This window comes from Sphaerodactylus townsendi, linkage group LG10, assembly GCF_021028975.2.
Source record: "Sphaerodactylus townsendi isolate TG3544 linkage group LG10, MPM_Stown_v2.3, whole genome shotgun sequence".
Classification (NCBI taxonomy): Eukaryota; Metazoa; Chordata; class Lepidosauria; order Squamata; family Sphaerodactylidae; genus Sphaerodactylus; species Sphaerodactylus townsendi.
In genome coordinates, this window is record NC_059434.1 from 305,363 (window position 1) to 319,008 (window position 13,646).

The 13,646-nt window shown below is 45.4% G+C and overlaps 1 protein-coding gene across 1 annotated transcript in view; it reads left to right on the forward strand.

Moving 5' to 3' along the window:
* Positions 1-2,148, forward strand: part of CRACR2A (calcium release activated channel regulator 2A) — a 101,866-nt gene extending 99,718 nt beyond the window's left edge. Inside the window, exon 17 of the mRNA XM_048509527.1 lies at positions 260-2,148. Within this exon, the coding sequence (XP_048365484.1) occupies positions 260-350 (91 nt within the window). The 3' untranslated portion in view covers positions 351-2,148. The remainder of the gene's footprint in view (positions 1-259) is intronic.
* The last annotated feature ends 11,498 nt before the right edge of the window (positions 2,149-13,646 follow it).

Consider the following 13,646-nt stretch of genomic DNA (forward strand, 5'->3'; position numbering starts at 1 on the left):
ACAATATCTTTACTAGCTTTTTAGAAAGGATGAGGAACATTTCTGGAAGAAAAATATCAGTAATTATAAACTGGGATGAATGCATGGGAATTTGACATTTAGAGGAAATATTGCTTTGAATGCCATCTATGGGAGACAAGAATAGACATTATTACACTCAGGCCCTGTTTGTGAGTTCCCCAGAGGAGAGTGGTTAGTTGTGGTTGCAGATAGAATGCAGAATTAGATGGCAAAACAGTTGTTTTATGTTTTATTCTAGGATTCTAAAAGAACAAGAAGACAAAGTGAAAGAGAAGACTGTTCAGCTGCATCAAGATGTAAAGAAAAAGTCATGCTGTTCTAGACAATAGGGGACCTGTGTGTTCCCATTTTTTCTCCTTGAATAAGGAAACATTATTTCCCCTTTGCCTACCTTGTCACATTTGTCTCATGCTAAAGCATATTGGTTACATATTCAGGTTTTCAGTTGATTGTTTATTCTGGGGCTCAAGAGGTCTTAAACACTTTATTCTTGTTTTCTCCTTGGAAAGATAAAAAGTCCTTGAATGAAGTTACGCGTACTAACATTCCACAGAAGAGCCAGCCAGTTGTCCTCTTTCCAGTGGACAGCCCCTGACCACAATGCCCCTCTAGCTGGGCATCAGGACAATTGTTGGCTGGCAGCTGCTCTTCCAGCTCCTCCCCCCTGCAAGAGGGGTGATGCCAGCTAACATGAGTTTCCTTACCCTTCATGGGCTGTTGTTTCTGGAGGCTGAGAAAGATGCAATGTGATGACATCATGGCACTTGTGTGGTCAGACTGGGAGAGAGAAGGGATGCTGTTTATGGCCCCAGATAAGAATTGGCAATGAAGCCTAATTGTATCCTGAGATCTTCCTGTCCCCTTGGCTACATAAGAGCCATTACTTCTTGAAACAGTTAAGGAGCTGTGGTAGGGTGAGACTGTAATGCTCCTTTTGCAGATCTTTTTCTTCAGAGTGCTCCTCTGCACTAACCCCCCCCCCCCCCCCCCGTGCCCACGGACGTGCCTGTGGAAGAAATGAAAGGCTCTCCATTCACAAAGCATTCTGCTTCTCGCCTTCTCTTTCTCGCTCTACTAGAAGTGTGTGCGGTGTGCTCACGTGCTGAAGATCTCTTTGCCCCTTTTATTTAGGACATAAATTTTGTATAGGACTGCCTGTATAGGACTCTCCAGGTGAAGCCTGGAGAGTTGCTTCAGGAAGAGAATTTGTTACAGCTATCAAGGAAAATGCATTGAAGAAAATCTGTGAATTTGATTCATGGGGCACTAATCACGTTGCCAGCTCTGGCCTGGGAAATTCAGCCAGCTGTAGACTTTTCTTGGCAGAAAAGATGAGATCGTTGCAGTGTGCTGTCGATGGGGCTGCCCTTCAGAACTTCAATTGGTACAGAATGTTGCAGCTGAGATGTGGATTGGAACAGGTTGTAAGGACCAGATCAGTCCAGTTTTGACCCATCTCTGTTAACTCCCCATTTGTTTCCAGCCACCATTCAAAGTGCTGGTGTTAAGCTTCAGAACCTGAAATAGTTTGTGACTGACATATCTGAAAGACGGCCTGCCCCTTTATGGACCTGTCCAACCCCTGTGTTCATCTTTGGAAGCCCTGATTCAGATTCCCCCACTTCTGAAATATGGGAGGGGCATCAACGTTCTAAAACTGTCTTTCCAGGGAGATTTATCTGTCCCTGTCTTTTGCTGTCTCCTGCCAGTTGATGAAGATTTTTTTGATTCATTTGACATTAGCTCAGTGATTCTGCCTTCCTAATCAATGTTTTATTTGCTATTACATATTTTAAATTGGTTCTTAAATGGTTTAATGATGTATGTTTGGAGGGGGTTGGTTTTAATGGTGATAAAATGTGATTTTATCATGGACATTGGTGGCTATTATGAGAGCAAAAAGATGGTTTATAAATTTTGCAAATAAATAAATACAAAAATAAGGAGTTACATTACGTAGTATAATACAACACAGACCAGTACACACAACTAAACTTTTTTAGTTGCAAACCTTTAATTTTTTTTCTTACTAACCACAGCTGTACACTGAGACCCAGCATGGTGTAGTGGTTAAGAGCAGGTGGATTCTAATCTGGAGAACCAGGTTTGATTCCCCACTCCTCCACCTGAGTGGTGGAGGCTTATCTGGTGAACCAGATGTGTTTCAGCACTCCTACATTCCTGCTGGGTGATCTTGGGCTACTAGTCACAGTTTTTCGGAACTCTCTCAGCCCCACCTACCTCACAAGGTATCTGTTATGGGGAGAGGAAGGGAAAGAAGCTTGTAAGCCACCTTGAGTCTCCTTACAGGAGAGAAAGGTGGTTATAAATCCAAACTACTACTCCTCTTCCTCTTCCTCCTCCTCCTCCTACTACCACCACCACCACACACACTCCTTGCCAGCTAGCAAGAGGGTACCATTCACTCCAACAATACTGAATCTGCATACTGCACAGGTTGCCCAGCTGTGTGGAAAGCACATAGGATTAGGAATCACAGAGGATCTAGGATTCAGCATCCATCAGTCCCCCAGTTTCTACTATGCTGGCAAAGGGTTTTTTTTTTGCAAGTCCAACACATCTATATTTTGTACTCTAGGGTATCCGAGTGATACAAGCTGAAATTTATCTTAAATTGGTTCTGGTGGGTTTTCCGGGGGGCTGTGTGGCCGTGGTCTGGTGGATTTTGTTCCTAACGTTTCACCTGCATCTGTGGCTGGCATCTTCAGAGGTGTCTCACAGAGGGAAGTCTGCTTCCCACTGTGTCTTATCTTATCTTAAATTCATTAAATTCATTTATTAATAAGAAATATAGAATCTCCACACTATTTGTTATTGAAATTATTTAATCAGTACAAATTTCTTTAGTAAAATTGTGATTTTTAAAACATGAATATTGTTTCGTTATATACAATTGAACCTTATTGCTCTCTATTTAATTTTAGTTGGTTAGGTAATATAATAGGTGATTATCTCCTATCTTGTTAACTTTACTTTATTGTTGTATTTGATATAAAAATAAGAATCATAATGTTAAGGTAAAAATGGAAAATTGTACAATATCTCAGAATTAATAGATCTAAAATGCATGTTTGTATTGTCTTTTTCTATTACTTACCCATATGGTAATGAGATAAGTGGCAAATCACTACACTAATCTTGGCAGCGATCAGAAAAGACACAGATGTTCTTTAAACAAGGCTGATACATTGCCTGTTGAAGCTTAAGCGACAGAGGTTCGTGATTTTAATTAGCAGTGAGCAGAACTGCTTGATTCTGCACCCAAAATATTTGGTGGTTTCAGGGGTGACACAGAGGCACTTAGGCCCTTTCCACACAGGCCAATTAAACTGGGATAAACCTGGTTAAAAAAACCAGGTGGGGGGGAGACTTTGCATGGATCCTGATCTTAATGTGGATCCGCTCCGCCCCCCCCCCCCCAGGTTTTACAACAATCACACTGTGGCTCTTTCTGCACAGCAAATTCCGAGTGGGTTTCAGCCAGGACTAATGAACCCGGCATAGCCCCAGGCCCTCCGCATGGCCTTTGCACGGAGGTGCTTTTGGGGGATAACTTTCCCCAGACACTTACCTTTCTCTGATGCAGCTAGGAAAGCAAGCATACAGGCTCCCCAGAGCCTTGCTGGAGCCATTCGTGCCTGCGTGGCTCCGCAGATGGGAGCCAGGGAGGAGGGGGGGAAGAGCCCAGAGCTGCTGCTGCGCCAGCCGTCCCTCCCCGCCTCCCGGCTGCAGCTGAGTTCATCCCCCGGGGTTGGTTTGCTTTTGATGGCATATGGCATCGCTTTGTTTTTGCACTGATGACCCATCTCAGCAGCAGCAGCAGCAGCTCCTTGCGAGTTGACCGGCCAGCAGCCAGCAAAAACTCGCTCCTCTCCTCCTCCCCCCCCCACGCATTTTGTTCCCAATGTGAATGATTGCCCAGACTTTAGCAAGCCCCGGAATATTCCTTCTCTCCTCCTCCCCCCCTTCAGCTCTCTCCCACCTGCCGCTCTCTTTCGCCTTCCTCCTTGCCTCCTCTTCCTCCTCAGCCTATCCCCCTGAGCACATCCCCCCACCCCGTGTCCCACAGCTCTGAAGAAGGAGACGGAAAAGACTGGTGGGACCTCTCAGTCCTTTAAAGCCCAGGCAATTGATAAGAGGGGAGAAAAAGTAAGTGGGGGGAGGAGGGGCATGAGTCTTGGCGGGGGGGGGGGGAGGAGTTGGGGTTTTCCCCCCTTCTTAGATGCAGCCAGGTAAGGCGAGGTGAGGAGGCCAGAAGGAAACGGGGGCAGATCACGTGTAAGCTGATGGATGAGTTGAGTTTAAAAAACAAAGCTGCTCCATTTCCAAGGAGGCTCTTTGGGCAGCAGGAGAGTCAAAACCGCTCTCTGTCCTGAACTACGTTTGCCAAGTGTAACCTCAGCTTGTGGGTTCTGTGGGGCAGTACTTGGAAGGAGTTGCAAAGAACCAAATTTAAACAAAACAGTTTACTTCTCTTTACAAATAACATTAAACATCAACATTTAACATTACAATTCAAGGTCCTGTTCAGGTTGCATTTCAAGTCCTTCTATTTACAGTCTACTGATATTGCCAAGTCCAAATTCTTCTTTGCAAGTTGGCTGGCTCCTGAAGACTCCAAGGGCTTGATGAACAGGTTGCAACATGATGAAGGTCTCCAGGAGAACTCTCACCCATTACAACCACAAAAGAAAACCCTTAACAAGGTGTTAAGGGCTTATAGAGATCAAGGTCCGAGTCTGGTAGCCTTGTCTTCTGCAAAGAGCTCTTTCAGCCTTTCTGCTGCTCTGAGTCTCCACCCCTTACTGGGTCAACCCATTCTGGGCCAACCCATTCTGGGCATGGGGGTTACACAAGCTCCAGGTGGAGCCTGGAGATCTTCTGGAATCATGACTGATCTCTGGATGACCAGAGATCAGTTCTCTTTGAGGAAATGCCTGGTTTGGAGGGAAGACTCTATGGCATTATGGTCCCCCCTCCTCAAGCCCTCCCCTCCCCTGCTGCACTTCCAAATTGCCAGCAGTTCCCAAGTCTAGAGATCAGTTGTAATTCCAGGACATTTCCAGGCCACACCTGGAGGTTGGCAAGCACACATGAAGTAGGAGTGTCTATATTACTGCAAGAGGACTCTATCGCTTCTCATTCTTTTGCCAGTGATTGTTGAGCTGGTTCCTGAAGCCTAAAGTAAGTAACTTTTTCTGGGGTTTCTCTCCTTACTCATGTTATTATTTAAAATCAATCAATCAATATAATTATATAAAAAAGAAATAATACACTACCTTTCGGTATATTGCTTTTTTAATACTTTAAACGGTCATGATTTGACTCTAGAGGGGGAACGAAGGGGAACTGCACCTGGGGGGCGCGCGCCCTGCATCCTTGCCACAGCCCCGCCCAGGAATGCCCTGCCCAGGAATGCTCCGCCACGCCCCCGGAATGCCCCGCCCAGTCCCATTGGCGCTACACCACTGTTTGAATCCCACCACCATCAGAACCTGTTACTAAAATGTTTGGATCCCACCACTGGATACAGCTGTTAGACAATGAGGTGAGGTGGGCACCACTTTTCAAAAATGTGCTCAAGAAGAGCAATCACTATGCCATGGATGCCCAGCAGCTATGTCAAGATCCTTAGATCCTCTAAATGTTTCAGGCGTGTGTTTTGTACAAGTGACTGATTTTTTTCGCAGTGTTTCTGGGACAGAAAGCTATTTCTAACATGGTATAAAGGACTGGTCCAAACTGCAGTATCTCTCAAGGATGTCAATATGTTCTTTTCATGATCAATGGCAACCATGTTATCCACGCCATTGAGTATTTTGCTACCATCTCTGATTCCTTGCAGGAAACTGGGTAAGCGAACAAGTACAGAGGCCAGAGGGAATGATAGCAACAAGTGGAGGTGAATAATATGAAACATCAACACTTTAGTAAACACACAGAAAGGTAAACTGCCCAAATGGGAATGCTTTGAATTGTATTGGTAATTACATTCTGTGTAGGCAAATCACAGAAAACAATTGGGGGAGAGGCCTAATATGGCCTAATATGAATGTGGAGGAAAGCTTTTGATAGGTCCACAGATTCAGTGTAGTCATTGTGTAGGCTCACACAACTGAATGAAAGGATTACATCCAGAGGTTTGAATCTTTTTTTATCTAGAAGTTAAGATCCAGAACAACTAAGAGCATCAACTTTTCTTGGGCACAATAAGAAAAGCTGAGTAGACCACAGAGTGAAAGTTGTTCTTCAGGAACAGTTTCTACCACTACTATCTCAAGCAGATATTGAATAGTTGAGAGAATGAGGCTCTCATTCTGTGCTTAATATCTGACAACATATAGGATCATGTTGATAAAAGTGTTGAAGATATTTCGATGGATCATGACAGAAGGTTTTCATCATGCCGGACTTGATTTTTTTTTCCACCCCTGAAGGAAGCAGCAGTATGTTGGGCTCCAGAAACTGATGAAAGCTTGCCTCTTTGTATCTGGAATTAATGAAAGCAACTCAGGCTTTGGGAAGCATGATCATGGGACTTCAGAAAGGGCAGGGCTGCCCAAAAATAGGATGTCTTAAGCAGCTCAAAAAGTTAATGGATCCTGAACACCTTATGAAGGATTTGGTGAATGATTCCTGATGAAATAGGTGGTGTCTCCTCTTTGGAAGCTGAAGAAGTATGAGAGCCTTCAAGCACTATGGCCAAGTCATCCAACAAAGAGCTCCCATCACTTCTGCCTGAGTGGAATATGGAGGGGATGCAGCCTGAGAATATGTGCTCTGTTCTGGTGGCAGAGACTTGGAACATGGGGAAATGTCTAGTCTCTGCCCCTATGACTAGACATTTCACTGAAGCAGTTTGGAATATCTTTTGTCTTTGCACTTCTTACTTTCCTTGTGTTTAAACTTGAACCTTTTACTTGTTCCCCCAATAGTGGGGCAAGATGTAGCAAACAGTGGCTATAAGGCAAAATTTGACCAAATAATATTAATCAGATATCAGGAAAAGCCTATCAATATAACTGTCATTCAAGTTAACAGATGCCAGTGAGGAAGAAATGGAAAGCTTTTATGCAAGTGTCAAGGAAGAAACTGATCACACACATTACACTTTATACACAGCTTTGACTCTCAAAAACTTACACCTGAAACTCTTGTTGGACTCTAAAACGCTACTGGACTCAAAGATAACTCTTCTACCACAGACCAACTTAGGTACCTTCTGAAACTTCACCTAAACAAGGTGTGTTTATACATAGGTGACTGGAATGCAAAAGTACGAAAGAAAGAAGAATCAAATACTGCTGAAAGTTTTGGGCTGGGAGCACAAAATGAAGCTAGAGAGACTCATAGAATTCTTTAAAGCAACAATTTGTTCATTGCCAACACATGTTTCAGGCAACCAAGCAGCAGTGGCATAGTGGTTAAGAGCAGGTGTACTCTAATCTGGAGGAACTGGGTTTGATTCCCCGCTCTGCTGCCTGAGCTGTGGAAGCTTATCTGGGGAATTCAGATTATCCTGTACACTCCAACACACAGTTGGGTGACCTTGGGCTAGTCACAGTTCTTCTGAGCTCTCTCAGCCCCACCTACCTCATGGGGTGTTTGTTGTGAGAGGGGAAGGGAAAACAAGGGAAAAGCTCCTTTGAGTCTTCTATAGGAGAGAAAGGGGGGATATAAATCCAACTATTATTATTATTATTATTGTCGTTGTCGTTGTTATTGTATACTAGCAGTACCCAGCCACGCATTGCTGTGGCCCAGTCTAGTGAAATGGGAAAGAAAGAAAAGCAAAAGTACACGTTTTTAAGATTTAAGATTTTGAACAAATGAACATTTACATTTATATAGATGTGGTCATCACTGGATGGCCAATACAGCAATCAAATAGATCATATAATCAGAAGCAGAAGATTGAGAAGCTCTATTCTCTCTGCTAAAACAAGACCAAGAACCAAATGTGGTGGAGACCATTTTGAGAGTTTGATGTACCTGGAACCAAGAACCTTCAGACAACATGTATTGTTGCTCCGGTTTGCACACAGTAAATCCAGAAAAACTTGGAAGGGCTCTTGATAGAGGGAAGTTAAAATATTGAACATGTGTATATTGTTAGTAGTTTATTATTCTGCATGTTGCCAGTTCTGAATATGCCTGTCTTGGGCTAGGCTTTTTAGCTGACTCGTTTTGTAAATGTATTTATTGATCCTGCAAAAGGGATGTGTTTCTACAACATCATTTTAAATCTGTTTTCTTATTCTGGACATAGATTATATTAATAAATTATGATGAAGGTAGTGACCATGAACTGTTAATACTGAAAATTAGTATGAAGTTGAAGAAAAACATCAGACTATTCATAGCACGAAAAACTATAGAAACGAAAAGCTTCAATGGATGACTGGTGAGATTCTCAAAATTGCTAATGATAGACAAGAAGATGAAATAGAATCAGAAGTCTAAATATAGTGTTCCGGTGACTGGCACATAGTAGCAAAGAGAAGTATAATAACCAGTGAAAAGAAACAGAAAACAACAAAAAAGGAAAAAGATCTAAGAAATCTAAGGGAAATTTATAGCACTGGTAGGCATGATGGGAGATCAACATGGAAATACTGTAACTGAACAGGACAAAAGATGTGAGCAATATGAAAGGATTGTGAGACCGCAGTCCCAAAATAAAGTGAACTATAGTTTTTCTTTTTAAAAAAGTAAGACTTTATTGAGAACTGAACCATGTGAGAGATAGACGATTTCTGAGGAATATAGAAAGAACCAAACCTTAAATCCCTGCTGCCCTTGGCCCGCCCCCCTAGCCGGGCCCAAGAGCCACAGTAAGATAACAAAGGGAAGAATACCAACATTCAAATACAGAGTTAACATTACAAAAGACAGGGCTTGGTCACACCTTGGAGAGCTGTGGCTGCATTTTAGCTTTTGTTTCCTGGAAGGCTGGAAGGGGGAGGGGGGATGAGCCAAGGGGCCCATCCTGACAAGGATGGCAGATGGCTTCACAGACGAAATTTTTGAAGAAGAACCTACAGTTTTAGAACCTGAAGTGAAAGCTGCACTGGCACCGAATTCCCACTGAAAATTTAGTCTAGATACAACCAAGTTTCAAAAGAACTGGCAACTTTTCATCGAGGTTCCAACATCCTCACTGCAGCATGTTTCTAGTGAAGACATCTAGGCCTGCTCCTTGGGGGGTGCCTGCTGTCAGGGATGCAATTGTTAAGCTAGCAGCACCAAAAGTTCAGAGTATCCTTAGGAGACCCTCCTGATGATACCACCCAGGTTTGGTGAAGTTTGGTTCATGGGGACCAAAGTTATGGACCCTCAAATGTGTAGCCCCCATCTCCTATTAGTTCCCATTGGAAACAATGGAGGATACGGGAACCCCCTTTAGGAGTACATAGCTTTGGACCCCTGGACCAAACTTCACAAAACCTGGGTGGTACCAGTAGGAGACTCTCCTGATGATACCACCCAGGTTTGGTGAAGTTTGGTTCACAGGGGCCAACGTTATGTTCCCTCAAATGTGTAGCCCCATCTCCTATTAGCTCCCATTGTTTTTTTTAAAAGGTGCATATACAAGCAGGTCTAGGAAAATCCTGTGATAAGGGGGGGGGGGACACCAGAAACGGGACTGATCTGTGTTCTGCAGTTTGGCAGTGGGGAGATCGCTAGGAAACCTGGATATTTCAGGTGACTATCCCAGGATTAATTGCCAGTGAGAAATCGCCCCCAGGAGAAACAAATCACTGGGAGTGGATGAGAGCTATTCCAAGCCAGAGAAACAGAGCCCATCAAAATCTAAAGAAAATATGCCAGCAAATATGGGAAACAAAACAATGGCCCACAGACTGGAAATGCTCAGATTACATGTCAAAAAGTGCAGCAGCTATTAGAACATTTCACTGGTTTCACACAGAAGTAAAGTGATGCTTAAGATCTGAGAAGAAAGACTGTTATTTATTATCACATATGGAATGAGAAATGCCAGATGCTCAAGCAGGATTCAGAAGAGTCACTAGAGATCATATGGCAAATTGACACTGCAGCAAAGCTTTTGACTGTGGAGATCAGGAAATGGTTGATTTAAAAAGTAATGGGTGTGCCACAACCAAATTGCCTAGAGGGACAAGAAGGGCGGGAAGACTCCAGGTGCCCACTCTCAGCAGCATCTTGTGAGAGGGGCATCACCGCCCCCCCCCCCCACCAGACTGCAGCCTGCTTCCTGCTACCCACCCAGGGCTTGCCAAACCCATTGGGCCCTTTGTTCGGGTCAGGGCTGAACTAAGCACCGACAAGAGAAGGGGGTCAAGCAAGCAAGGCTCCGGCTTCTGGGCTGGGGGGAGAAACCACTTACCATTTGTGGACAGACAGTGCTCAGCCCTGCCCACCTCCAGGCGCGATCCTGAAGCCCAACTAGCAGCCTCCACCCACTGGGGCTCCTGAGCAGTTGCCTGCCCGTCACTGCCCTTCTCCACTGTGCAGCTGTGGGCAGGCGACTGACTGCATGGCTTCAAAAGAGGGAGGAGGGGTGGGCGGGGCAGGAGGGAGGGAGGGAGGGAGGGAGGGAGGGATCCTTGGCCTTGCTCACTGTTGTCTGCCTGCCCACCTGCCGAAGAGGTAGGCCAATTGCTGCCTCCCCAGAGGGGAAACAGAGGATGGTGCGCAGTTAGGGTGCCAGCATGAAGTACTTGCAGGGAGCACCATTTCCAAGGAAGAGTTCACCCCTAGCCTAACTTATCTGATCGTTTTGATGTGAAGCCTGTGGACAAGCAGCTAATGTTAGGACAGAATTGTAGTAGTGCACTGCCGACCCAGCAGTGCCGTAGTAGAACGTTGGGACGCCAACGGACCTGCGGCCTTGCCGGTCGCATCGCACCCCCACTCCTCATCCCCCCATGAGTCACGGGTCATGAACTGCCTGACTCAATCACCGGGCGCAGGGACAATGATCTTGCCCCCAGGTGAGGATTAGGCTCAGACGCGTACGCTCCTCTCCGCACGTAGCCAGATGAGATCATGCATCACATGATGATCTCCCGACCTCCCGCTCTCCCGGAACTCCCCCCGGTCCTCCCTCCTACACGCCCCCAATAGGATAACAATAAAAGGTGCCAGGAACCGGCAGACGAGAGATTCGCTAGGAACACGGACCTCCGGTCTCCCGCTGCTGGCGATCTCCACCAGATGTTATCTCCGCGTCTCGTCTCGTTCTTACGCTGACCGCGTGGGTCGACTACACAGAATAGAGAAAAACACAATGGCAAAGGGACCAGAAAATCATTTTTATCCTATTTCTCTGTTCAATGTGTATGCCGAACTGAAGTTGTGCAAAACTTGAGTGTAAGCTTCTATGGGGTGCTTGAAAGACCTCCAGGTGGAGTCTGGAAACCCCTGGAATCACAGCTGGTTTCCAGATAGCAGAAATCAGCATCCTAGGAAAAAATGGTTTCTTTGCAATGTGGACTCCACAGCATGATAATCCACTGAGGTCCCTCCCTTCCCCAGATTCCACACCTGAATCACTACGGTTAGGAGGGGGTAGGATATAAATCGACTAAAATAATAATAATAAATACATCTCCAGAAATTTGCCAACAGAGCTGGGACTGCAGAGACCTAGGAAGTGACTTTGTTTCACTCGGGACCTGACATGGCTCTGCTGCTGCCAAACTCAGCCCAGAATCTGGGTTAAACTGATGCTGCACTACTGTAATGGTCCCACTGCATGTTTCCAGATGTACCAGCGTTTCTCCAAGTTATGCCAGTGTAGAGCTTGGTCACTCTCTAAATCTTAGAACTGGGCTATAGTCTCTTGTTTCTTTCTTGGCAAATGGAAAGCCACCAAAACCCTGTCTTGAACTAATGAAAATCTCACACAGTCACTGCTTTGGTTTCTGAGATTTCGGTCCTTATACTTTCTAGGACCGGAAGGGAGAGAAGCTTTCTTTGCTTTTAAAAAAATGAAAGCGGGTATTCAAGAAACTGAAATAATTTGCTACACATTGGATGCTTTTTATGCTTCTACAGACTTAACACATCCATGTAGCTCTATATACTGGAGACCCAAAGGTCTAGAGCCGTATGTTTGAGACATCTGACTTGAAACAGAAAAAAGAAATGAAAAGGAGAGGGAAACATAAAGCTTCTGAACATAAAGCTTCGTTTATTATGAAGCAAAATGATCTTGAAAGAAGAAAATAATGGATTATGGCAGTCTGAGCTAAAGTATGCTTCATACACATCACTTTCAGAGGCCATTTTGATAAGTTTCAGCTGGTGTCCATGAAAATTCATTCATAAAGATCACATTCAAGTGATGAAAATCTTTAGTTATCTTGGTTAGGCATCGACATAAAAATAGTCATTATCTATAATTAAGCAAAATCAAGCTAAGAGAAATCGACCTTGGAACATAAAAGAATCTTTCAAAGCATGAATAGGAGCAAAGAGCTATGATTTTAAAAAAGAAGAAAACCCACTTTCTCGTTTTCACTAACACACAGCTTGAAGCACTTTTCAAAAACTGCAGTACAGGACACTGCACAAAAAGCACAGAACTGCTCGGCACCTGCAAAAAGGGAGGTGCTCCATCTGCCCCTCTGCATCTCAAAGGTGAGAGAGGGCGAAATGGTTGCCCTCAACAATCTCACTCCAGGGGGTACCGTGGCAGTCCAGCAGCCTCGGACACAGGGCCGGGGGGGTGGCGTGGCGATGCTCATCCGAGATACTATCGCCTTCAGGACGTCCCCTGTCCCGGTGATTGATGGCATGGAGTGTCTAGGCCTTCATTGGGACTACCAAGAGAAGCTGGCTATCCTGCTAGTGTACCGGTCACCTAGCGCACCGGCGGATAGCCTGTCACGGCTGCTGGAGGTCGTCTCTGAGTGGGCGCTGGAGCACCCTCGCTTAATTGTGTTGGGTGACTTCAACGTCCATGTTGATTCGGCCTCCTCGTCAGTGGCCGCTGATCTAGTGTCATCCATGGCGACGCTAGGCCTCTCTCTTATAAATACTGGTGTCCCTACTCATCAAGGAGGCCACACTCTGGACCTAGTCTTCGCGGCAGGTGTGCATGTGGTCTTATCCTCTGTAGAAAGAGTGCTGTGGTCTGACCACTATGTCCTGAAGGCTCGGATTGATGCTCCTATGCCCCCCCCCGTCTAGGTGACGGGCATATTTTAGCCCGCCCGCGGAGACTAATGGAACCAGAACGGTTCCAAAATGCTCTACGGGAACTCCCGCCCACTGGCGCTACTCTAGATGAGCTGGTAGAGAGCTGGGACACCAGGCTCTCTGAAGCCGTCGACGGTATCGCTCCAAAGCGTCCTCTCCGTACCCGCATCAACCCGGCTCCTTGGTACACCAAGGAGCTGAGGAAGATGAAAAGGGAACTGAGACGGCTTGAGCGAGGGTGGCGGCGGGTACTTGACGAGGGGTCAAGACACTCATATCGATCGTTTATGAAGTCCTATGAGAGTGCTGTGAAGGAGACGAAGCGGGCATATTTTGCTTCCGCTATTGAATCTGCTAGTTCGCGCCCAGCACAATTGTTTCATGTAATTCGGACGTTGACGACCTCTTCGATAGGT